This window comes from Moschus berezovskii, chromosome Y (genome assembly GCF_049115385.1).
Source record: "Moschus berezovskii isolate FMDL1 chromosome Y, NW_MosBer_1.0, whole genome shotgun sequence".
Classification (NCBI taxonomy): Eukaryota; Metazoa; Chordata; class Mammalia; order Artiodactyla; family Moschidae; genus Moschus; species Moschus berezovskii.
Genome location: NC_142489.1, coordinates 4506256 through 4531424, shown reverse-complemented (window position 1 = coordinate 4531424; position 25169 = coordinate 4506256). Strand labels below are relative to the sequence as shown.

Sequence of the window (25169 nt, the reverse complement as noted above, 5' to 3'; positions counted from 1 at the left end):
GAGGTCAAGGAGTCCCAGGGCTGAGCTCCCTGTAGAGGCTCCAGGGGAGGGTCCTCCCCTCCTCTTGCAGCTTCTGGGGGCTCCGGGCGTCCATCCCTGGGCTGGTGGCCGCCTCCCTCCTGTCTCTGCCGCTCTCTTCATGTGGCTTCTCCTCTGTGTTCATTGTTGCTCCTGTTCTGTGTCTTAGGAGGACCCTGTCCTCGGGTTTACGGCCACCCCTGGTGACTCAGACAGTAAAGAATCTGCCTGCAATGCAGGAGACCGGGGTTCGATCCCTGTGTCGGGAAGATCCCCTGGAGGAGGGCATGGCAACCCACTCCAGTATTCTTGCTTGGAGAACCCCCATGAACAGAGGAGCCCGGCAGGCTCCGGTCCATGGGGTCACAGAGAGTCAGTTAGTCGAGCAACTAAACAGCAGCAGTAGTTAATTACAGCGTTGTGTTCGTTTTAGGTGTAAAGCCCAGTGAGTCAGTTACATGTCTGTTCTTTTGCACACTCTTTTCCCATATACGGTTGTTACAAGATGTGGCGAGGAATGCCCTGTGCCGTACAGGAGTAGCTGCTGCTTCGTGTATTTTCCGTCCAGTCATGTGTAGCGGTTCATCCCAAACTCATTTCACCCTCCCCCGACCCTTTGCCCTTCCTTCGCCGTACGTTTGTTTTGTGTGTCTCATCCTGATTTAGAAAAGTGTCGAGACAAAGACGCGTCGAAGCAACGTATGTGTGTGTGTATGTGTGTGTTTTCTCTGGGGTGACTCATTTCCAGACACGATGGTCAGTCGCTCTCATCAAAGGACCATTCAGGGGCGAGCTACGCTTCTTGTCCTTCAGCTGCTGAGTCGTGTCCGTCTCTCTGCGTCCCCATGGACTGCAGCACGCCAGGCCTCCCTGTCCATCACCGACTCCTGGAGTCCACCCAAACCCACGTCCATTGAGCCGGTGATGCCATCCAGCCATCTCGTCCTCTGTCGTCCCCTTCTCCTCCTGCCCTCAATCTCTCCCAGCATCAGGGTCTTTTCCGGTCAGTGGGCTCTTTGCATCAGGTGGCCAAAGTACTGGAGCTTCAGCTTCAACATCAGTCCTTCCAGTGAACACCCAGGACTGATCTCCTTTAGGATGGACTGGTTGGATCTCCTTGCAGTCCAAGGGACTCTCAAGAGTCTTCTCCAGCACCACAGTTCAAAACCATCAATGCCCAAGTGTGCTCAACCTTCTTTATGGTCCAGCTCTCACATCCGTGCGTCACTCCTGGAAGAACCACAGCTGTGACTCTTTGTAGCATTGTCGTAGAGTCAACTGATGCTATGTGTGTGCGCACGGATTTAACTTGACCGTTCCAGAGGAGTGTGTGTCACCTGGGGTCTCGTAGGGAATGGAGTCATCCGACCCCCCAGGTTGCGTTTTGTTCCCGGGGTCTTGGGTGGTGGTCGCTGAGCACACCTCTGAGCCCTCTCTGCCTCCCGCGTGCAGGTACGGGGACTTTCGGGCGCGTGCAGCTGGTCCAGGAGAAGACAAGCAAGCATTTCTTCGCCCTGAAGGTGATGACCATCCCCGACATCATCCGCCTGAAGCAGGAACAGCACGTCCACAACGAGAAGTCGGTGCTGAAGGAAGTCAACCACCCGTTCCTGGTCAAACTGTGAGTCCTTGGCTCTGGGTCCCCGCCTGCATCCCCCCAACGTGGGATTCTCCTGTGTGTGCTGGGGACGGAGTGTGTCCCCGGCAGTCCCGACACCACCTCAAGCACGAGAGGGTGCTGTTCCCACCGAGTGCCTGCCCAGGGTCGGCGGGGAGAAGCGGTGTCTGTCTGCCCCAGCAAGGCATCCATGTGGGCGCCCCGCCTCCCATCGCCAGAGCTCTCACCTCCTGGGTTTTCCCGGGACCTCAGGCACCCGCTCACTTCTGCCTGCTCCCATCCTCTCCAGGGTGTCTCGTGGACTCTCGAGTATCGTCACGTGGATGCATCGTGGCATCAGCCAGTTGCTGGTTCCCGGTGCGCAGCGCATACCTGCCTCTCTCTCCCACGCCCTTTGACGTTTGCTTCATTACTTGATTTCTGACTTGCGGGCTGAGGTGCATGATTGTTGGGCTTCCCAGGTGTTGCTGGTGGTGAAGAACCCGCCTGCCAGAGCAGGAGATCCGAGAGACGCGGGTTCGATCTCTGGATGGGGAAGATCCCCCGGAGGAGGGCATGGCGACCCACTCCAGTGTTCTTGGGCTCCCCTGGTGGCTCATAGGGCACAGAATCTGCCTGCAATGCGGGAGACCCGGGTTCCGTCCCTGGGTTGGGAAGGTCCCCCGGAGAAGAGCATGGTGACCCACTCCAGTGTTCTGGCCTGGAGAATCCCACGGACAGAGGAGCCTGGAGGGTACAGTCCTTGGGGTCGCAGAGAGTCGAACAGGACGGAGTGACTTTCACTCCCTCACTGCCCCTCACGGGCCGGGGGAGTCTTTACCACTGAGCCACTGGAAAAGCAGCTCTCCCACGCTCTTTGCTACTGAAAGGTATGACTCTGGCCCACGGCCCAGAGGTGTAGGCGTCCACAGGAGGCTGTCTGTCCCCATCCCTGGCGGGAGGTGGGGGGGTGCTTCCTCCCTGGTTCCCACCTCCTGCCTGCACTGTATTACTCTCAACCCCCCTTCTGCCCGAGCCAAGCCTGGACTAGGGGCCCCCTCTGTACTCTAAGCTGTTCTGGCCTCCCTGACTCGCCTGCTTTGAAGGCATCCTTTGCTTCCCTGCAGCCCGCCGCCCATCTGCGTCTCTGTTTGCAATTCCGTAGAGAATGACCCCACGGGCTTTATTTAATCGTGTCCTCAAGACGGCTGGCTCTGGCTTTGTCCCTGGCTTTGACTGTTTTTCAGGCTTCCCAGGTGGCTCAGTGGGTTAAGAACCCAGCCGCCAATGCAGGAGACGTGGGTTCGATCCCTGGCTCTTCAGAGATCCCCTGGAGGGGACGGCAGGGCAACCCACTCCAGCGCTGTTGCCTGGAGAATCCCCACGGACAGAGGAGCCTGGGGGGTGCTACAGTTCACGGGGTCGCAGAGGGTCAGACATGACAGAAGCGACTGAGCACGCACGCACGGGGACCCTTTTGAGATGCCCTGGCCTCCAGCATCCCAGCACTGGACCCTCACTGGAAGGTGGCGGTGCCACCCACGTGGTCAGCCCAGGATCACCCCACCGCTGTGATGCTCGCCTCCTCTGCCTTGCCCTGACCCGCACCATCTCCCAGCTCAGCCATCCACACCTGCCTTGCTTCTGCAGTTCACCTGCCCGGGCATGCAGACACAGGACCGTTTACTGTGGTCTCGGAACGTCTTGCGTGTCTCCCTTCCCGCCCCCACGCACGGACAAAAACACCCATAAACTCGAAACCACCGTAGTATTGTCTGCAGATGAGTAGAGGCATGTTTGGTGGAGGACAGACGGGAGCAGCTGGGTTTTTTGTGTATGTGTGTCTGACTTTGCTTTCACGGAGCCGAAGGGCAGTCTGGAGCCCGTGTGGACGGGTCACTAGAGTCTCATGCTTTTGAGTCATCAGAACAGAAGTAGCTGGTGCATCGGACTCAACCCCCTGACCCCGGTCAAGTCTTGAGTCTCCAGGTGTCTGACGGGCAGACTTGTAGACAATCCAGTGCGTGTATGTCTTCCTCTGCAACAAACCAAAGCTTCTACTTAATGGTGTCTCAACTGTGAACTCAGTGATTCTGGGAAGGCACTCCTGTTGCCCAGCGTTTTTCAGTGAATCTTTTATAAAGGAGATGTGGACTGCTCTGTCTGTGGCCAAGGCATTCTCATGTGATTTAGCAGAACTGGCTTGAGCCATTTTTTTTTTAAGCCGAATACAGGAAGTCCTCAAACCAGAACCCAAGGGTGTGTCCCAGAGGGTGCTTCGTGGCCCAGTTTTCCCAGGAAGACAGGCCTCCTGGTGGCCGGATTCCTGTTTGTTTTGGAGACCGAGTGGTCTGTTGAGCTGCTGTGGTAGCTTATGTGATGGTGAGAGAATCTGCCTGCAATGCAGGAGACTCGGGTTCAATCCCTGGGCTGGGAACAAGAGGAGGAAAGGCAGCCCACTCCAGTGTTCTTGCCTGGACAATCCCCCGGGCAGAGGAGCCCGGCGGGCTATGGTCCGTGCGGTCGCAAAGAGTCGGACATGACTGAGCGACTAGCGCTTACACGGAAGAGAAGCAGATGGACTTGATGGTGGTAGGAAAAGTCCGAGATGTTGTTGAGACGACAAGAGTTTGGAAAAGAGGCAGGAAGCTGGCGGGAGAAGCCCTTTTCAGGGCTGGAGGTGGCGGGGTGGAGATGCTGAGATGACCTCATTGCGTGTGTTCTGGGCTCAGGAAACATTAGGGTGATGCTCTTGTGAATCCTGGTCTGGGGGCGCTTCCAGCTCTGGATATCCCACCTCTTTGTGGGTTTAATTGTGCCTGCCTCCCAAAAAGATGGGTCTTCCCTGGTGGCTCAGATGGTAAAGAGTCTGCCTGAAATGCAGAAGACCTGGGTTCGATCCCTGGGACGGGAAGATCCCCTGGAGAAGGAAATAGCAACCCACTCCAGTGTTTTTGCCTGGAGAACCTCATAGACAGAGGAGCCTGGTGGGCTACAGTCCATGGGGTCGCAAAAGAGTCAGATACGGCTGAACAACTAGCACCCAAGCCCAGAAAGATACCATAGGCTTCTGTGAAAGTGACCTCGTTTCGAAATTGGGTCATTGGCAGGTGCAATTAAGTTGTATGTGGAGGTGCTGTAGAAATGTGTTGTTCATCCGATTTGATGGTGTCCTTATACCAAGAAGCCTAGGTCAGGAAGATCCCCAGGAGAAGGCAATGGGAATTTTTGCTTGTGATTTAGTCTGCACAGCTGTCCCTCTGTGTGTGTCTCTCTTCTGACCTCCTCTTTCTGTATGGACCCCAGTCCTGTGAGATCAAGACCCTCCCTATTCACCTCATTTTGCCTTCATGCTCTCTCTGAAGACCCATCTCCTAATACAACCATATTGTTAGGTCCTGGAGGGGTTAGCAGTTCAACATCCAGATATGGGGTGATGCAGACGGTGTATACACACATATATATATGAAATCTGCCTGAAATGGCAGGAGATGCGGGTTCGATCCCTGGTTTGGGAAGATCCCCTGGAGGAGGAAATGGCAACCCACCCCATTATTCTTGCCTGGAGAGTCCCGTGGACAGAGGAGCCTGGTGGTCTCTGGTCCGTGGGATCACAAAGAGTCGGACATGACCGAGCGACTGACACTTTGACCATCCAGCCCAGAGCACCTACATACTGACTTGCTAAATGCAGGTCTTTTAGCCCATGAGGGTACTATTATGAGGTCCTTGAGGTTTGGAATGTTTTCCATGCTTTATTACTTCAGAGACCAGGTTGTCTTTGAAAACTGCGATTGTGTTGATCCAGGGCCAGCAGGCTTTGGATGCATCCCCGTACAGAGCAGGGGGGAGAGGGATCTGTGTGACCAGCCCTGGGAACAGACGGTGGGGGACGCCCACAGACACGGGATAAAGCACTCAGTTGAGTGGGAAGAAACCAGGAGGTGAGCAGGTGTTGAATCCTCCCAGCTGCGCAGTTTTTCTTGGAAGTGAGTCACTTCTCCCAACATCTGCCTTTTCAAACACTGTCCAGAAACCCCAAGTGGGTTTTCCTTGCATTTACCTGAAGCTGTGTGGAGCATGGAAGATCTCGCCGAAGAAAGACTCCAGTTTGAACTTCTGCTTGAACAGTATGGCACGTTCGCCTGGGGTGTTATCAGCAAGTTCGGAATTTGAAGTGCTACTGGTTGCATTTTTCTGAAAACCAGCCAGGAGGTTCACTGCATAGATGTCGGACAAAACTTTTCTGTTCTGGGATAAAGCCATTCCGAAGGTCAGTGCAGCTAGCAGAGAGATAATTTTAGAAGAGCTGAGTAACTCAGCGTCCAGGGTGTTGAAGGATTGTGACAACAGTCAAGATTTCCCAGGGGAGGATGGCTTCGGTCCTGTCTGAAGAAGGCAACCCTCTGTCTGCTGTTTGTAGTTTCTGCCGTATAGAAATTGCTGGCATCTAAGAGTGGGACCTGGAGAAGGGCGTGGCAACCCCCTCCAGTATCCTCGCCTGGAGAATCCCATGGTCACAGGAGCCTGGTGGGCTACAGTCCATGGGGTCGCAAAGAGTCAGACCCGGCTGAGTGGCTAACGCTTTGTGTTCTTTCGAGAGTGGCACCGGGACAGGTGTTCTCAGCACCGCTGACATTTTTAGGACTTAAGCCCAGGAGGCAGCATCTCTGTTAACCCTGAGAATTGCTCTGAGGAAGCAGGACGGGGTGGGGGGAGCCAGGTTATATACAAGTTTTACAACAGAGAGCAGATATTGTGAACATCAGAAGATGATTGTTAGTGAAAGAAATTAGATATCCAAAGTTGAGGAATTTAGTGCTTTTCTATGTATGGATGTGAGTGTTGAACCATAAAGAAAGCTGAATGCTGAAGAGTTGATGCTTTTGAATTGTGGTGCTGGAGAAGAGTCTTGAGAGTCCCTTGGACTGCAAGCAGATCCAACCAGTCCATCCTAAAGGAGATCAGTCCTGGGTGTTCATTGGAAGGACTGATGTTGAAGCTGAAACTCCAATCCTTTGGCCACCTGATGCGAAGAGCCGACTGACCGGAAAAGACCCTGATGCTGGGAAAGATTGAAGGCGGGAGGAGAAGGGGACGACAGAGGATGAGATGGTTGGAGGGCATCACCGACTCTATGGACACAAGTCTGAGCAAGCTGCAGGAGTTGGTGGTGGACAGGGAGGCCTGGCGTGCTGCAGTCCATGGGGTTGCAGAGTTGGACACAACTGAGTGACTGAACTGAACTGATACGTAGGAATATGCAAGAATCTGGACTCACTGAACTCATGGCTTTATTCTGCATCTCAGCTACCTGGGGCCAGCGTCCCGTGTGTTCACCTCCTGAGTTTCCTCAGGGCTCACCATGGGGAGTGGCTACTAGAAGGCAGGTGTTGTTTCCTGAGTTCCTTCAGGGCTCATGGACTCACCATCCATCGTGGTTGCAATCACTCGTGACCGTGACATCCTTAGTTTACTGATACGGCCGGAAATAATTCCATTTCTCACGAGTTTCCATAGAGGTTCATTGTGCAGGGTCATCAGTCAGGTGTCACTGGGACTCCAGAAGACTTTCCCCGTCAGAAAAGCCCTTGCTGGGTGCGACGCTCGGCCATGAAAGAACAGTGAGGTGGTCATAACTTTGGGATGCTGTGTGCTTCTGTTTGAGCATCACGGCAAGGAACAGCCTGGTTAGACCTAAACATGTCATGATGTGACCCCGAGAAGGAGTGCGTGCAGCCCAGAGAAGGAGACTTGTCTCGATTGTAAATGATGGAAAAAAGACGGGTGTCTGGTCACCTGGTTTCTCTAGATAGTGATGCTGGGGAGGAAGACATGTTCCTGATCCTTCCAGGCCCTTCTGGCTGGTCTAAGAATGAAATGGACCTGAGACAGATGAACCAGGAGAGAAAGCACACAAAAACTTAATCTGACGTATACATGGGAGACAGCTGCAAAAATGGAGTCACTCCCAAAAATGGCCCAACGCGTAGTCTGCATGCTCAGTTGTGTCCCAGCTCTTCGTGACCCCCATGGACTGTAGCCCCTCCAGGCGCCTCTGTCCATGGGATTTCCCAGGCAAGAATACTGAAGGGGGTTGCCATTTCATCCTCCTGGGGATATTCCCAACCCAGGAATCGAACCCGCGTCTCCTGCATCGGCAGGCGAACTCTTTTACCACCGAGCCAAATGGCCCTAACCCTCCGCTTAAACACCGTCTTCAGCTGAAGACAAAAAGAGGATGTTGGGGGTAGTGGTTTGAGATATCCGAGAGGAGGAAGGGCAGCTGACATGGAGACGGAGAAGAAACAAAAGTCTTCTACATAAATGTTTGCTGGGCCAGGAGAGACCTAGAGACCGAGCGTGAACTCTGGTCTCCAGGCTGTTCGCCCCATCACAGGGGGGCCCGTATCCCTATGCAGACATCTCTGCTGAAACTGGAGATTCCAGGACCAACTCCTCTATCTGCGTTCTTTTAGGCAGTTCAGGGAGAAGGTCCAGGTTTTCTCCTGAGTCTGCTGGACCTCGTTTGTTTTGAGCTGGAGATAATCTGCATGCCAGAGAGATACTGGGGGAGGGCAGGTTTTGTTCCTTTTCCAGTAACAACAGCCACAAACCACCTCCCACCCCAGCCCAAGCCCTCTGTCTTCCGTCACATCTCAACACTGCAGATGTCAAGCCTTGAGACTGGGAACGGGACAAAGATACACAGGAACTGGGGGAAGAGAAACCCCTAGAAGTGGCTGCCACTGGGCTTCCTAAACATGGGGGTCTCTGGGCAGCCCTGGCCGCAAGAGGCAGAAATCTAGCAATGCAGAAAGAAAGGCGTTTATAGGAGTCTAACAAAGTGAGGTGAGTACATCCCTTAGGATGCAGCCCTCAATGTGCATCACTACGCTACACCGTTACTAAGCAACAGGTCCCGCTCAGCCATTGGTCAGTGCTGTAGAAGGACCCGCCCAGAAACAGTCGTTAATAAGCGACCCTTAGTGGTCCTGCCCGACCATTGGTTGATGCCTCTGAGCTCCGCCCACTGGCAACCAACTACGAATGAGAGACCGTTAGTGGTACCGCACCTCCATTGGTTGGCAGTTCAGAAGGCCCCACCCACAATCAACCAACTGCCAATGAAGTCCCGCTAATGGTCCTGCTCAGCCACTGGGCGGTGCCACGTCCCCCCAGCAGGCAACCAACTGTCAATGAGTGACATTCTTGCTCCCACTCAGCCATTGGTCGGCTCTGCAGTGGGCCCCGCCCACAAGCAACTGCCAATGAGCGACCCTTAGTGGTCCTGCTTAGCCATTGGTCGGCACCGCAGTGGACTGCCAAGCAACTATCAATGAACAACCCTTAAGTTCATTGGACGGTGCTGCAGTGGTCCCTGCCCACAAGAAGCCAACTACCAATGAGCGACCCTTAGTGGTTCTGCTCCGCCATTGGACGGCACCGCAGTGGGCCCCACCCACTGGCAACCAGCCATCAATGAACAGCCCTTAGTGATGCTGCTCAGCCATTGGATGGTGCTGCAGCAGGCCCCGCCCACAGGCCAGCAGCTGTCATTCACTGCTCCTTAGGGCTTTTGTGCAAAGGTGAGTGGACTGGTGGACGTCGGGTGGACACACAGTGCAGACGCGGGTCCTGGCCTTACCCCCGGGGGCTCCCCAGCTCACCCAGCCTTGGTCCAGCAGGAGAGCCCGGAGGGCCCCGGGAGCAGGCTGGGAGTTGTGGCTTGGGGGGCTCAAGGGTGCTTTCCAGGGCCACCCACTGGCTGGACCCGGGGCTTCAGGCTGCGGTGACCCTCTCCCCCATCCTTGGGTCTGTGATCTAACTAGAGCGGGCGTGTGTCCTGGTAACCCTGCAGTCAGGGACCCCCATGGGACCTTGTCTCCCCCCATCTGGGCACCCGGAGAAGCCTGGGGGTCTCCCCCATCCTCGGCCTGCGATCTACCTACAGCGGGCGTCTGTCCTGGCTAGTCTGCAGTCAGGGACCCCCATGGGACTTCATCTTCCCCCATCTGGGCACCCTGAGAAGCCTGGGGTCACCCCCATCCTGGGTTCGCGATCTAACTAGAGTGGGCGTCTGTCCTGGCTAGTCTGCAGTCAGGGACCCCCATGGGACCTCATTTCCCCCCATCTGGGCACCCTGAGAAGCCTGGGGGTCACCCCCATCCTGGGCCTGCGATCTACCTACAGCGGGCGTCTGTCCTGGCTACTCTGCAGTCAGGGACCCCCATGGGACCTCATCTTCCCCCATCTGGGCACCCTGAGAAGCCTGGGGTCTCCCGCATCCTGGGTTCTGCGATCTAACTAGAGTGGGCATCTGTTCTGGCTAGTCTGAGTCAGGGACCCCCATGGGACCTCATCTCCTCCCATCTGGGCACCCTGAGAAGCCTGGGGGTCTCCCCCACCCTTGGGTCTGCGATCTACCTACAGCAGGCGTCTGTTGTGGCTACTCTTTAGTCAGGGACCCCCATGGGACCCCATCTTCCCCCATCTGGGCACCCTGAGAAGCCTGGGGTCTCCCCCATCCTGGGTTCTGCGATCTAAGTAGAGTGGGCGTCTGTCCTGGCTAGTCTGCAGTCAGGGACCCCCGTGGGACCTCATCTCCCCCCATCTGGGCACCCGGAGAAGCCTGGGGGTCTCCCCCACCCTTGGGTCTGTGATCTACCTACAGCAGGCATGTGTCCTGGTTACCCTGCCATCAGGGACCCCCATGGGACCTCATCTCCCCCCATCTGGGCACCCTGAGAAGCCTGGGGGTCTCCCCCATCCTGGGTTCTGCGATCTAACTAGAGTGGGCATCTGTCCTGGCTAGTCTGCAGTCAGGGACCCCCATGGGACCTCATCTCCCCCCTATCTGAGAACCCTGAGAAGCCCGAGGGTCAGTTGGGTGAGGTGGCCTGGCTCCCTCAGTGATGACAGCTGGGCAGGGTCTGGGAACCTGGCCCTCAGGAAGCTGCCTGCTGAGCTCTGTCCCTTCTGAGCCAGGCCTGGGACCCTGGAGGGTGAAGACTGTGCCTGGGGACCTGGCCCCTTCTTTTCAGAACAGAGAATATAACATGTGTCTGGTAGACATTTAGCGGAACACTGTTCGCTGACCGTGATGTGACCTCAAGAGCAAAGGATGTGAGGGCGTGTGAATGTGCTCAGTCGTGTCTGACTCTTTGCGAACCTGTGGACTGTTGCCCCGCCAGCCTCCTCTGTCTGTGGGATTGTCAAGGCAAAAATACTGGAGTGGGTTGCCATGACCTTCTCCAAGGGATCTTCCCGACCCAGCGATCGAACCTGTGTCTCCTACATCGCAGGGAGATTCTTCACCCCTGAGCCACCTAGGAAGCCTGAATAAAGATTCTGACATCAAGAATCTGGCAACAGCTAACCACACCCGTCCTTCACCTTCCATACAAAAGGGCTTTGCCGAAAGTTTCCAGTAATTTAGGGTTTCTTAAGGCTTGATGCACCCATTTCCTTGTATGGCCCTGTAACAGACTTTTCTGTGTTTCAAATTCCAGTATTCTAGTATTGTTTGGTCTCAGTGGGTGTCGGGCAAATTACAGCAGCTCTGTTTGAGGGCAGTGGGCTCCCCAGGTGGCCCAGATGGTAAAGAATGCCGCTTGCTGATGCAGGAGACGCAGGTTCAATCCCTGGGTGGGGAAGATCCACTTGCAGAAGGGAATGGCAACCCACTCCAGTCTCCTTGCCCGGGAAGTCCCATGGACAGAGGAGTCTAGAGGGCTACAGTCCTTCCGGTTGCCAAGAGTAAGACAGGACTGAGCGACTAAGTACGCATCTAAGGCTAGCCTCAGAGAGTCTTCACATTTAAATGCACACTTAGGGAAAGCCTCTTGAATGCAGGACCCATACTTTCCTCTCCACCGTGATGAGCGAAATAGACATTCATTTGAACATCAGAACGGTACGTTGCTTTTTCTTTTTGAAAGGCTTTCCTTGGACATAGATGTTTTTCCTCTCTGCAGCCCATCTTTTTTCAATTTGGCCACCTTGTGCAGCTTGTGGGATCTTAGTTCTCACACCAGGCATCAAACCCATGCCCTCAACAGTGAAAGCACAGTGTCCTAACCGCTGGAGCATCAGGGAATTCCCTTATCTTTTTTTTTATTGCATAAACGTATACTTTCTTATCTTTTTTTTTAATTGCATAAACTTATACTTCACTGGGAACTTCCCTGTTGGTCACACGATAAAGAATCTGCTTGTAGTGCAGGAGACCTGGGTTTGATCCCTGGGTGGGGAAGATCCCCTGGAGGAGGGCATGGCAACCCATTCCAGTGTTCCTGCCTGGAGAATCCCATGGATGGAGGAGCCTGGCGGGCTACAGTGTACGGGGTTGCAGAGAGTCAGACATGACTGAGCACATGTACTTTCCTGACCACTGTACTTGATTCCTTCTTTCTGATTTCCCTTCCAGTTAGGTTTTGAGTCATTGCACGCGATCTCCTCCAGGGCTTCGTCTGTATATTGATAACAGTTTAGGCAGGCCTCAGAGACACAGTGGCTTCAGCGGCAGTGCCCCTCAGTAAAGCAGAGAGCGCCATAAGGCAACTCACAAGAGGGATTTGGTTTCCCAGTGAGTCTGTAACTTTTGCTTACAGGACTTTGTCATTCTTTTTTAGATTCTGCGTATAAGTAATATATAGTATTTCTGTGATTCTGTCTGACTTCACTTCGTATGACCATCTCTTTCTTATGCGTACCTTTTCCAGGGGCATATCTTATACAATTGTATTTATTCCAATAGATGGAGAAGGGAATGGCAACCCACTCCAGTATTCTTGCCTGGAAAAGCCCATGGATGGAGGAGCCTGGCGGGCAGCAGTCCATGGGGTCGCAAAGAGTCGGACACGTCTGAGTGACTTCACTTTTCATGACGTGTATGAAAAGGAATGAAAGTCGCTTAATTGTGTCCAAGTCTTTGCAACGCCATGAATCACAGCACGCCATGGCTTCCCTGTCCATCACCAACTCCCTGGAGTTTACCCAAACTCATGTCCGTTGAGTGGGTGATGCCATCCACCCATCTCATCCTCTGTCATCCCCTTCTCCTCCTGCCTTCAATCTTTCCCAGCATCAGGGTCTTTTCCAATGACTCAGCTCTTCGCATCAGGTGGCCAGAGTATTGGAGCTTCAGATTCAGCATCAGTCCTTGCAATGAATATTCAGGACTGATTTCCTTTAGGATGGACTGGTTGGGTCTCCTTGCAGTCCAAGGGACTCTCAAGAGTCTTCTCCAACACCACAGGTCAAAAGCGTCCATTCTCACACTCAGCCTTCTGTCTGGTCCGGCTCTCACATCCATACGTGACTGCTGGAGTGCCCCTAAAGATGTATCTTCACGTAACCTGTTCTTGTACCATGAACTCAATCCTCTCCCCACCTGAGCCTTTGTCTGTCTGGCCGAGGCGCAGCGCTCAGTCTCACTGTGATCCCCCCCCACCACCCCCCCGGTGCAGGTTCTGGACGGGCCATGACGACCGCTTCCTGTACATGCTGATGGAGTTCGTGCCGGGCGGCGAGCTCTTCAGCTACCTGCGGAACCGCGGCCGCTTCTCCAGCAACACTGGGCTGTTCTATGCGGCCGAGATCGTCTGCGCCATCGAGTACCTGCACTCCCGGGACATCGTCTACAGGGACCTGAAGCCGGAGAACATCCTGCTCGACAGGGACGGCCACGTCAAGCTCACCGACTTCGGCTTCGCCAAGAAGCTGGTGGACAAGTGAGTGACCGTGGCTCTGCCCGTGTTTCCCCTTCTCCCCGCCCTCTGCCTCTGGCAGCCTCCACTCTGTCTTCTGTGCTGGGAGTTTCTGTTGAGATTCTGCATCTCAGCAGAAGTGATGGGGCCTTACCTGGTGGCTTAGACAGTAAAGAATCCGCCTGCAGTGTGGGACACCTGGGTTCCATCCCTGGGTTGGGAAGATCCCCTGGAGAAGGGAAAGGCTACTCACTCAAGTGTTCTTGGGCTTCCCTAGTGGCTCAGACAGTAAAGAATCTGTCTCCAAAGTGGGAGACCTGGGTTTGATCTCTGTATCAGGAAGATCCCCTGGAGAAGGGAAAGGCTACCCACTCCCGTATTCTTGCCTCTGAATTCCGTGGACAGGGGAGCCTAGAGGGCTATAGTCCATGCGGTCGCAAAGAGTTGCACACGATTGAGCATGCACACATAGCAATATATGTATAGATATACGTGGGTTTCCATGGTGGCTCAGTGGTAGAGATTCTGCCTGCCAAGCAGGAGACACAGGGTTTGATCCCTGGCTTGGGAAGATCCCCCAGAGAACGGAATGGCAACCCACTCCCGTATCCTTGCCTGGAGAATCCCATGGACAGAGTAGCCTGGCCGGCTACAATCCATGGCAGAGAGTTAGCTGTGACCGAGCGACTAACACTCACCCTTACAACTGATATTGTATGCTTTTTGTCTTTATCTGACAGACTTTGCTGAATATGTCCATCTGTAGGTCCATCCAGGTTGCTGCAAATGGCATGCTTTCATTCTTTTTCATGGCTGAGTAATATTCCACTTCATATATTCACCACATCTCCTTTATCCTTTCCTCTACTGATGGACAGTGAGGTTGTTTCCACGCCTTGGCCATTGTCTGTAACAAGGATGATGAAGTGTTAAGAGGTAGAGGCGTGTTATTTTGCCCCCACAAGTTCAGGAAAATCTTACAGACTGCCCCAGGGCCCAGTCCTTCTGACACCCCGTGGGGTCACAGGGTCGGACAGACCTTAGCACACAGAGGAACATACAGTACTGTATTTCTGAGGACAAAGATGTGTGTTCCCTTCCTCTGCACGGTTTTACTAATTTAACTTCCTGACGTTGCTATCGAGAACATCGCTGTCCAGAACAAATTCGGCACAGACCTCCTGTGTTATTTCACATTTTTAAGGAGCCTCGTTCCAAAAAGTCAAACCAGGCGTAAATGGTTTCATTCAGAAGTGGGTTTAATTCAGGATGTCCCAAATGGGACCATTTCAACGTATTGTCCGTATCAGCCTTCACAGACTCTCCGTGAATATTTTTTGTCCTCACCACATGGCGCAGTGGGATCTTAGTTCCCCAGCCAAGGGTGGAACCTGCGTGCTCCCTGCTTGGGAAGCGTGGGGTCTGAACCACTCGACCTCCAGGGAAAGCCTCCGTGATTCTTTGGTACTCAGGTTTTGAAATTCCAAACACGCTTTCTCCTTTGGTGTGTCTTTAAGGAGGGCACTGATTTCCCATCAGAGACATTAGATCTGCGTTTATTGGCGGTGACGCTTGAAGCAGTTGGAAAGAAAGCAGATTCCCATCCATTTATCAGTCCGTGCATTGAGTGTGGGTTGTTGCATTTAAATTCAAATTGAAACCGGGTTAGAATTTCACTCTGTTCAGTGAAAGTTCAGCTGATGACTCCCGTATCAGAAGCTAGATCAGGAACAGACGCCCCTGGTGTCCATTCCTGTGACGAGTTGGGGTTGGTTCACGTGAGAACTGTTCCTCACGTTGCAGAAACATCTGTTTATGGCAAACAGTTGGGGAGCAGTTTTACATTAAAGGAAGGCAGTCCTAGAGGAAATCAATCCTGAACAGTCATTGGAAATCAGTCCTGGGTATTCATTGGAAGGACTGAAGCTGAAACTCCAATCCTTTGGCCACCTCATGCGAAGAGCTGACTCATTGGAAAAGACCCTGATGCTGGGAAGGATTGAAGGCGGAAGGAGAAGGGTACGACAGAGGATGACATGGTTGGATGGCATCACCGACTCGATGGACGTGGGTTTGAGTGAACTCCGGCAGTTGGTGATGGACAGGGAGGCCTGGCGTGCTGCAGTCCATGGGGTCGCAAAGAGTCGGACACGACCGAGCGACTGAACTGAACTGACTTACATTAAATAACTCATATGTGATGGCTTTTAGACAGGGGCCCTCCTGGGATTCCTTTCTCTGATGCAGTTAAAGTCAGTGTCACTTTTCCCCTATAGAATTTCATCACTTACATGGCTAAGAATAAAATGGGGTGCTTTGTGTCTGAGCTGCTAAAGAATCCGCCTGCAATGCAGGGAGACCTGGGTTCGATCCCGGGGTTGGGAAGATCCGCTGGATAAGGGAAAGGCTCCCCACTCCAGTACTCTGGCCTGGAGAATTCCGTGGACTGTATAGTCCATGCCTTTCACTTTCCGTTTACCTAGCAGAGAGCAGGTAGCTTTAAACCTCAGTTTTATTCTATGGTGGGATGGTAGTGGTGCTGCCCACTACTGGCAGCCTTGGGTATAACGTCCACCCTTTTTTTTTTTTTAAAGTTATTCTTTTTGGCTGTACTGGGTCTGCATTGCTGTACTTAGGTGGCTCAGCTGGTAAAGAATCTGCCTGCCGTGGAGGAGACCCATGTTCAATTCCTGGGTCAGGAACTTCCCCTGGAGGAGGGCATGGCAGCCCACTCCAGTGTTCTTCCCTAGAGAATCCCCACGGACGGAGGAGCCTGGCGGGGCTACAGTGCCTGGGGTCCCAAAGAGTCAGAGACGACTGAGCGACTGCGCAGAGCACTCGGGCTGTTCTCTAGTTGCGGCGGGCAGGGGCCCCTCTCTGGTTGTGATCTGCAGGCTCTTCTCATTGCAGTGGCTTCTCCCGTTGTGGAGTGCAGGCTCACTCATGGTGGCACGTGGGCTTTTCACGGCCTTGTGCGATGTGCGATCTTCCTGGAGCAGGGATGGGACCCAGGGGACAAAGCAAATAGACAGGGGTGATGATTACCTGTGCCCACCCCCAGTGGTGGATTCCCAGTCTTTCAGCTTCCAGGGGAGGCCAGTTTTTTTTTTTTTTTAATTAATTAATTTTATTTAAAAATTTTTACTTATTTATTTTTGCTTATACCAGTTTATTGCTACCAACCCATCTTCCTGCACCCTCATGCAGGCATGCTCAGTCACGTAACCCCATGAGCTGTAGCCCACCAGGCTCCTCTGTCTGTGAACTTTTCCAGGCAGGAATCCTGCAGTGGGTGGCCATTTCCTTCTGCGCGATATATTTTTTAATTGAAGGGTAATTGCGTTACAGAAGTTTGTTCTTTTAAATTTATTTATTTTTAGTTGAAGGATAATACTCTAGAGTAGTGTGTTGGTGCTGCTGCTGCTGCTAAGTCACTTCAGTCGTGTCCGACTCTGTGTGACCCCCATAGACGGAAGCCCACCAGGCTCCCCCGTCCCTGGGATTCTCCAGGCAAGAACACTAGTGGGTTGCCATTTCCCTCTCCAATGTGTGAAAGTGAAAAGTGAAAGTGAAGTCGCTCAGTCGTGTCCGACCCTTAGCGACCCCACGACTGCAGCCTACCAGGCTCCTCCATCCATGGGATTTTCTAGGCAAGAGTACTGGAGTGGCTTGCCATTGCCTTCTCCGAGAGTAGTGTGTTGGTGCCTACCAAACATCCACACGAAAGTCCTGGTTTGGTTTGCTTTTTTGTTTCCAATGTCATTTTGTTTGGAAGCCTGATTCCAACACACCGTCAGTAAACTGCTTCACAGATTCGCTGGGAGATCAGGTTCCCCGACCGTCACCAGCTGCCAGCTGAGTAGTCTGTGGTTCTGAGAGCTGACGCGGTCTGCCCGTATCCCCACAGTTGGCAAGAGATACTGGTTCATGAGTTTGAGGTTAAGTTTATTTCCCTTACCAAGAGCCTGTGTTCATGGAAGCACCTGAGGGGCAGTGACAAAGGAAGGCTTGCTATGGGGGCCACTAGCCTTCCTTGGACTCACGTTTTTGCCCATTTCTAGAGGGTCGGACTGAGTGTGTTATACGTTGTGCTCACTTGTGTGTTCCCTGCGTGGCGCACCTCACTGTGAAACGACAGCTGCTCCTGCCCTGTAGGATGACCGGTAAGGATGGCTGGATCTGCACCTTGGAAAGTGTGTGCTGGAAACAGTTGAGTTCCAGTCAGGTAGTGAACGTCGAGTCGAGAGTCAGCGCTCCTGAGTTTATCACAGCTACCCTCAACGGCACCAGTGTCACCTCCATAATTGTCACCTGCACTTTCATCGGGGCCACCAGCACCATCAGCATGAGCACCATTATCAGCATCGCCACCATCAGTGTTGTCACCTCCGCCATCGCCACCATCAGTGTTGTCACCTCCGCCATCGCCACCGTCAGTGTTGTCACCTCCGCCATCGCCACCGTCAGTGTTGTCACCTCCGCCATCGCCACCGTCAGTGTTGTCACCTCCGCCATCGCCACCGTCAGTGTTGTCACCTCCGCCATCGCCACCGTCAGTGTTGTCACCTCCGCCATCGCCACCATTGCGATCACTCTCCTTTGCTGTGGACTGCATCTGTCTTCCTCCAGCATCCGTGTCTTAAAGCTCTGACCCCGCATTCTGACTTTATTTGCAGATGGTCTTGCTGCAAGGGAAGTTAAGCTCAGGTGACTAAGATCATGGCACCTGGTCCCATCACTTCATGGGACATAGATGGGGAAACCGTGGAAACAGTGGCTGACTTTATTTTTCTGGGCTCCAAAATCACTGCGGATGCTGATTGCAGCCAGGAAATTAAAAGACGGTTACTCCTTGGAAGGAAAGTTATGACCAACCTAGATAGCATATTAAGAAGCAGAGACATCTTTGCCAACCAAGGTCCATCTAGTCAAGGCTATGGTTTTTCCCGTGGTCATGTATGGATGTGAGAGTTGGACTGCGAAGAAAGCTGATCGCCGAAGAATTGATGCTTTTGAACTGTCGTGCTGGAGAAGACTCTTGGACTGCAAGGAGATCCAACCAGTTCATCCTAAAGGAGATCAGTCCTGGTGTTCATTGGAAGGACTGATGCTAAAGCTGAAACTGCAATACTTTGGCCACCTCATGCGACGAGTTGACTCACTGGAAAAGACTCTGATGCTGGGAGGGATTGGGGGCGGGAGGAGAAGGGGACGACAGAGGATGAGACGGCTGGATGGCATCACCGACTTGATGGACATGGGTTTGAGTGAACTCCGGGAGTTGGTGATGGACAGGGAGGCCTGGCGTGCTGTGATTCATGGCATCGCAAAGAGTCGGACACGACTGAGCGACTGAACTGAACTGAGCTGAACTGACATCATGGCAGTGTGGTCTTAAAACTACAGGACGTGTGACCCTGTGAGACATTTATTACACCCCCCCAGCTCTGGAAATCGACGATCAGCCTGCTGGCTGTCCTGCGTTCCTGATGACGGTCTCTTCCCGGCTCATTCTCCCCATGTCCTCCCGTGGTAAAGAGAAATCTCTGTCTGCCTCCCTCTTCTTACAGGGACAAGAGTGCTGGGGTTACTCCTAGTCTTTTGATTACATCTTGCAAGACCCTGTTCCAAGCAAGATCGCATTCACAAGCAGCAGGCTTTCATTAGGCCTTTTGGGTGGAACACAGCTCAACCCAGTATGGGTTCTGTGGCAGGCACTGGGGAATATGAACAGAGCACCAGCTGGACGTGTTGTACAAAGCAACTTCTCCCTCCTTGGATAACAGTCTCCTACCCCCAAAACTGTTAGTCACTCAGTCGTGTCCGACTCTTTGTGACCCCATGGACTGTAGCCCCGCCAGGCTCCTCTGTTCATGGGGATTCTCCAGGCAAGAAGACTAGGGTGGGGTGCCATGCCTTCCTCCAGATCTTCCCGACCCAGGGATCAAACCCGGGCCTCCCGCAGTGCAGGCGGATTCTTTACTGTCTGAGCCACTAGGGAAGCCCCGTGTCATAGTGGAAATGATAACACTGGTGGGTATCACCTTGCCTTCTCTCCACGAGCTGAGTGAGTGCAAAATGGAACAGCAGAGCATTGATAGTTCACAGCCTGGACCAGCACTTTCCCACCAGCATCGACAGCCATCCATCTTTGTCTTTCCATACTCCCTACAATCACAAGCTCGTTTCTAACAACGTATGCCTCTGTGCCCAGGAGGATTGGGAAAATGTTTTTTAAGTATAAAGAGAATTCTCTTAAAACAAGAAGACAGCTGTTCCCGCTTTTCAGTAACTGTCTGCTGGGAACGTGGGGTCTACACAAGTCTGTTCACCTCCCAGCTTTCTGTTTTCTTTGGGGATATTAACTGAGGAGTGACATTTCTGGGGCTTGTCGAAATTCTCTTGTAACGTTTCATGGAACTGCAATTCCACTTCGAGGTGTAAAGTTTTAAGAAAGTTTGCTGCATTCTGAAGCTCTTGCTTAGCAATTTACGCCTCTCTAGCTCCCCAGAAACGTGGAGTCTTTTTGGAAAATACTTTTGCTTCAAAAAGATATGGAGAAGGACATGGCAACCCAGTCCAGTATTCTTGCCTGGAAAAGTCCATGGACAGAGGAGCCCGGCGGCCTGCAGTCCGTGGGGTCACATGACTGAGCACGCGTGTCTGAGGAGGGTGCGGGGAGGTGGGTTGGTAGCAATAAACTGGTAGAACCAAAAAAAGAAAAAGGTGTCAGGCTACCAGAGTCTGCTTGGGAAACTGCTCAGTCATACAGCCTTCGATGTGTGGGCCCCTCACCTGAGGCTGCCGCCAGCCAGAGACTCAACTTTCCGTGTGTAAGCGGAGACGCCGCCCCCGCCCTGGGTATGGTTCCCCGCCGCTGCCTCCGGCTGGTCTGGACCTTCCAGCCATATTCAGGCAGCCGTGGATGTGCCACCAGGCTGGAAGCACACCTCTAATGGGATCGGACAGCAGAGCTCAAGAATTTTGTGAGCCAAAGCAGCAAGGTGCTGATAGTGGTTTTTTTTTTTTTTTTTTTAAATACCTCCTGCTGGTGCAGGAGACTTAAGGAGACAGCTTCTCTGCTGGGTCCGTCTTCCCTGGTTGGATCTCTGGCTTTCAGCCCAATGTCTACCGTTCAGTAGCTCAGTCGTGTCCGACTCTCTGCGACCCCATGGACTGCAGCACGCCAGGCCTCCCTGTCCATCACCAACTCCCGGAGCCTGCTCAGACTCATGTGCATCGAGTTGGTGATGCCATCCAACCGTCTCATCCTCTGTCGTCCCCTTCTCCGGCCTTCAGTCTCTCCCAGCATCAGGGTCTTTTCCCGGCTGTCCTCTAGGTGGGGCCCAAAGCTAACTTTTCTGCAGGTCTCAGCTCATCTGGGGGAGAAAACCTTTTCCAAAGTTCTCAACCCTATTTCTCCTCCAAACATCCTGGAGCCCCTCAACCTCAGGATTTTTAAATGCCGCTGCTGATAGTGACGTGGCAGTGAGCCCACAAAAGCTCAGCACACACTTCAGACCTTTTGCAGAGAGGGCAGAAAAGATGCTTCATTGTGGATTTGCTTTTCCTCTGGGAGAAGAGAACCAGATCATTTATTTATAAAGCAGACATACAGGTTCCTGACAGTCACTCCCAGGTACAGCAGGCTTCACGAGTCAGTAGCTGGAATCTTTTTTCATATTGTTTTATGGGGAAACAGGACTTTGGGGGGTTTGCTTCTGAGCAGCAAAGGGACACACAGACCAGGAACAACACACGGCCGTGATAACAGGACTGTTACTTCGAGTCTGTTTTGCTTAATGAGTGTTTATAAAAGGAAGCAGGACTTCCCTGGTGGCTCAGACTGGAAAGAATCTGGCTGCCATGCAGTAGATTTGATCCCTGGGTCAGGAAGATCCCCTGGAGGAGGAAATGGCAACCCACTCTGGTATTCCTACTTAGAGAATCTTACTTGGAGAAGAATTACTCCAAGAATTCTTATTTGGAGAATCCCAGAGGAGCCTGGTGGGCCACAGTCCATGGGGTTGCAAAGAATTGGACGTCACAGAGTGACTTTCATCATTTTGTCATGATCATAAAAAAGGAAGAAACTCAGGGAAGACAAGGTTATTGTCTTCATGTTTGGGGTAGGATAAAGACAAAATCCAGCACAGGGAACTCTGCTCAATCCTCTGTAATAACCTTATGGTTCCCGGGGGGAAGGATGGGGGAAGGGATAGTTAGGGAGTTTGGGATGGACATGGACACACTGCTGTGTTTAACATGGAGAACCAGCAAGGACCTGCTGGACAGCACAGGGAACTCTGCTCAATGTCACGTGGCAGCCTGGATGGGAGGGGAGTTTTGGGGAGAATGGGTACATGTTTATGTATACGCCTGAGTCCCTTTGCTGTCCATCTGAAACCATCACAACAGTATTCATCGGCTATATGCTAATATGAAGTAAAAGTTAAAAACCTTAAATTGAAAAAAAAGTGTTTATAAAAGGAAGAACGTCACAGAGGACAGCGCTGCCGTGTTGATCTACGGGGTTGGGGTTCACAGCTGCGCGTAGGTTAATGCATTGACATAGCCTCCCCGCTCCTGAGGTGCATGCGTCGGCCAATCACAGCCGAGTTCTGAGGATACCCCCCTCCCTCCTCCCACAGGACATGGACCCTCTGTGGGACCCCCGAGTACCTGGCCCCCGAGGTCATTCAGAGCAAGGGCCATGGCAGAGCGGTGGACTGGTGGGCGCTTGGCGTGCTGATATTCGAGATGCTCTCAGGGTGAGTATGCCTTCCCTGGGGAAGATGCCTGCGGCCTCCCTCCCTGTTCGCTTGCTCTGGGGGGCTCAGCCCCCAGAATTTGGTGCAGGGTTGTCAGGGGATGCACACACTTGGAATAGAGTCTCCCACAGTTTCCTGGGGGCTCAGACCCTGGGATTTGGTGCAGGGAGTGGCGGGGGTGGACACACTTGGAGTGGGGTCTCCCACAGTTCCCAAGGTGCTCAGCCCCCAGGATTTGATGCATGGGGGTCAGCGGATGGACGTACTTGGAGTGGAGTCTTGCAAAAGTTTCCACTGTGAGTGATGATGCTATGAACTGACCATTCGGCTTGCTCTCTAAGGAGGAAACAGCAGGAGCTTGGAGGACCAGCAGGGCGTGTCTGTTGAGATCTTTTGTCTCTAAGTGTCCCCGTCTGCCAAGAATATACGATTCATCATGCACCGATCACTCTGGAGTGATTTCCAGAGCTGGGTGTATATGTTAGTCATTCAGTCATGTCCGACTCTTTGTGACCCTGTGGACTGTAGCCCAGCAGGCTCTTCTGTCTGTGCGATTCTCCAGGCAAGAATACCGGAGTGGGTTGCCATGCTCTCCTCCAGGGGATCTTCCCGACCCAGGGGTGAAACCCAAGTCTCCTGCATTGCAGGCAGATTCTTTTCCATCTGAGCCACCAGGGAAGCCCCGAGCTGGGTAGCGGGCATCTTGGATAAAGAAATGCTTTTTCGGACTTTCGGAAGGAACAGCCCTCCAGAAAGGAAAGAGTGTATTCTTTCTTGAAAACCCCAAACATGCCTCAGGGGATGTTTGGAATTCCATTGACCTCCCCGCTCTGGATTCCAGAGAGACGCACCCTGTATCAGCATGATTAACCACTCAAGTCTGGCATTTCTGTGAGGTGTTGCTAGGAATTCCGTGAGGCGGTAAAGAATCTGTCTGCCAGTGCAGGAGATGGAGGAGGCGGGTTCGATCCCTGGGTCGGGAGGATTCCCCTGGAGAAGGGGAATGGCAGCCCACTCCAGTGTCCTCGCCTAGAGTATCCCATGGACAGAGGAGCCTGGCGGGGCTACAGTCCACAGGGTCGCAAAGAGTCGGATGGGACTGAGCACTCACGCACAGCATTTTCCCCACACCAGGCACACCGATCTAGCATCTTCCCTGTGGACATCTGTGGACCCGCCGCTCCTGGCCATCCTGCGCTCACACGGCTCTTTTGTTGGATGCTGTGCTTGGCGGGCAGGTGGGCAAGGTGGGGCTGGGGTGTCCGCCCAGGACTCCGCCCCGCCCCCGCCTGCCCCTCCTCCTTCCCCTTGCTCTCCTGTTCTTCTCTCTCTCTGCTCACACGCCTCTGTCGTCAATCACATAGACCAAAAAAAAAAAAAAAAATCCCTTCCTGAGCACCCCAGCCCAGGAAGTCCCGGTCAGAAACACAAGGGCTGAAATGTATTCCCTGCGGTGTCAGAATGTAAGAATCGTGCGTCTGTCTGCACCTGTGTGTATGATCAGTGTTCCACAGGTGTCCCACAGCAAAGGGTGGCCGTGTTGCTTCCTGAGCGTTTCTGACCAGCAGAGGGTAGCGTTGCCTGAGAATGGAATCCCGCTGCCCAGAAGACGTTTTTGCTAGAATGCACTTGCTGTGTCTTCTGTTTTTTTGTCTGTATTATTATGGGGGGAAGAAAATGTAATTTCACAGAATATAGTAATATGGAATATCATAGCAAAGATAATGTTTGAATATAGTATACAATTAGAAAATATGTTGTTGGAAGATAATGGCATATTATTAGGACATATGGGGTTCCCTGGTGGCTCAGATAGTAAAGAAGCTGCCTGCAATGCGGAAGACCAGGGTTCGATCTCTGAATGAGGAAGATCCCCTGGAGAAGGGCATGGTGACCCACTCCAGTGTTCTTTCCTGGAGAATCCCATGGACAGAGGAGCCTGGCGGGCTACAGTCCAAGGGGTCGCAGAGAGTCAGACATGACTGAGTGACTGAACAATATGTGAGACCTCTCTGAGTTAATTGGAGAAGGGCATGGTGAGCCACTCCAGTGTTCTTGCCTGGAAAACCCCATGGACAGAGGAGCCTGGTAGGCCGCAGTCCACGGGGTGAGGATTGGCCTTGAAATGCAGAGGTAAAGTGAAAAGTTGCTCAGTCGTGTCTGACTCTCTGCGACCACATGGACTGTAGCCTGCCAGGCTCCTCTGTCCACAGGATTCTCCAGGCAAGAATTCTGGAGTGGGTTGACATTCCCTTCTCCAGGGGATCTTTCCGACCCAGAGTTCAAACCCAAGTCTTCTTCACTGACAGGTGGAATCTTTACCTTCTTAGCCACCAGGAATGCTGAGGTAGGTCAAAGATGTCTATAAAAAGCAGATCACGGATAGCTGATGGGGAAAAACAATTGCAAAATTGGCCTGTATTCTGAGGCATGTGGGATCTTCCCGAGTCAGGGATTGAACCCATGTCTCCTGCATTGGCAGGCGGATTGTTTAGCACTGACCTGCCAGGGAGGCCCTGATGTGCATTTTTTAAAGAGAACATTTATTCGGCTGGATTGGGGGTTAGTGGTCAGTTGCAGCCTGCCGGCTTTTTCATGGCGGCCTGCAGACACTCTCGTTGTGTAAGCTTGGACTCGGTGGATCCAGCACATTGGGCTCACTTGCTCCAAGGTTTTAGTTCCTCGACCAGAGATGGAACTGGCGTCGTCCGTGTTGTAAGGCGGGTTCTCAACCACTGGACCGCCAGAAAAGTTCCCGGCCATGCATTTTTTCAGATGAAATTCCTGAGCTTGCCTTCATGGGGCAGTGCAGGCGGTCCTTCTGTCTACAGCCCACCACGGCTGATGTCAAGATGCAAGTCGTGCCTACGTGTGTGAACGGCACTCGCTGCGTGTTTTATTAAGACCATCGCCATACTGTCAAGTAGTTATCCTCCAGTTCAGTTGCTCAGTCGTGTCCAACTCTTTGCCACCCCATGAACCGCAGCACACCAGGCCTCCCTGTCCATCACCAACTCCCAGAGCTTGCTCAGACTCATGTCCATCGAGTCGGTGATGCTGTTCAACCATCTC

At 53.0% G+C, this 25169-nt stretch overlaps 1 protein-coding gene across 2 annotated transcripts in view; it reads left to right on the top strand.

Moving 5' to 3' along the window:
- Positions 1-25169, top strand: part of LOC148773011 (cAMP-dependent protein kinase catalytic subunit PRKX) — a 57124-nt gene that overhangs the window by 23374 nt on the left and 8581 nt on the right. For both annotated transcript variants that reach the window (XM_088834355.1, XM_088834354.1), the window contains exons 2-4: positions 1471-1639; positions 13087-13350; positions 21978-22097. In XM_088834355.1, the coding sequence (XP_088690481.1) occupies positions 1542-1639; positions 13087-13350; positions 21978-22097 (482 nt within the window). In that variant the 5' untranslated portion in view covers positions 1471-1541. The remainder of the gene's footprint in view (positions 1-1470; positions 1640-13086; positions 13351-21977; positions 22098-25169) is intronic.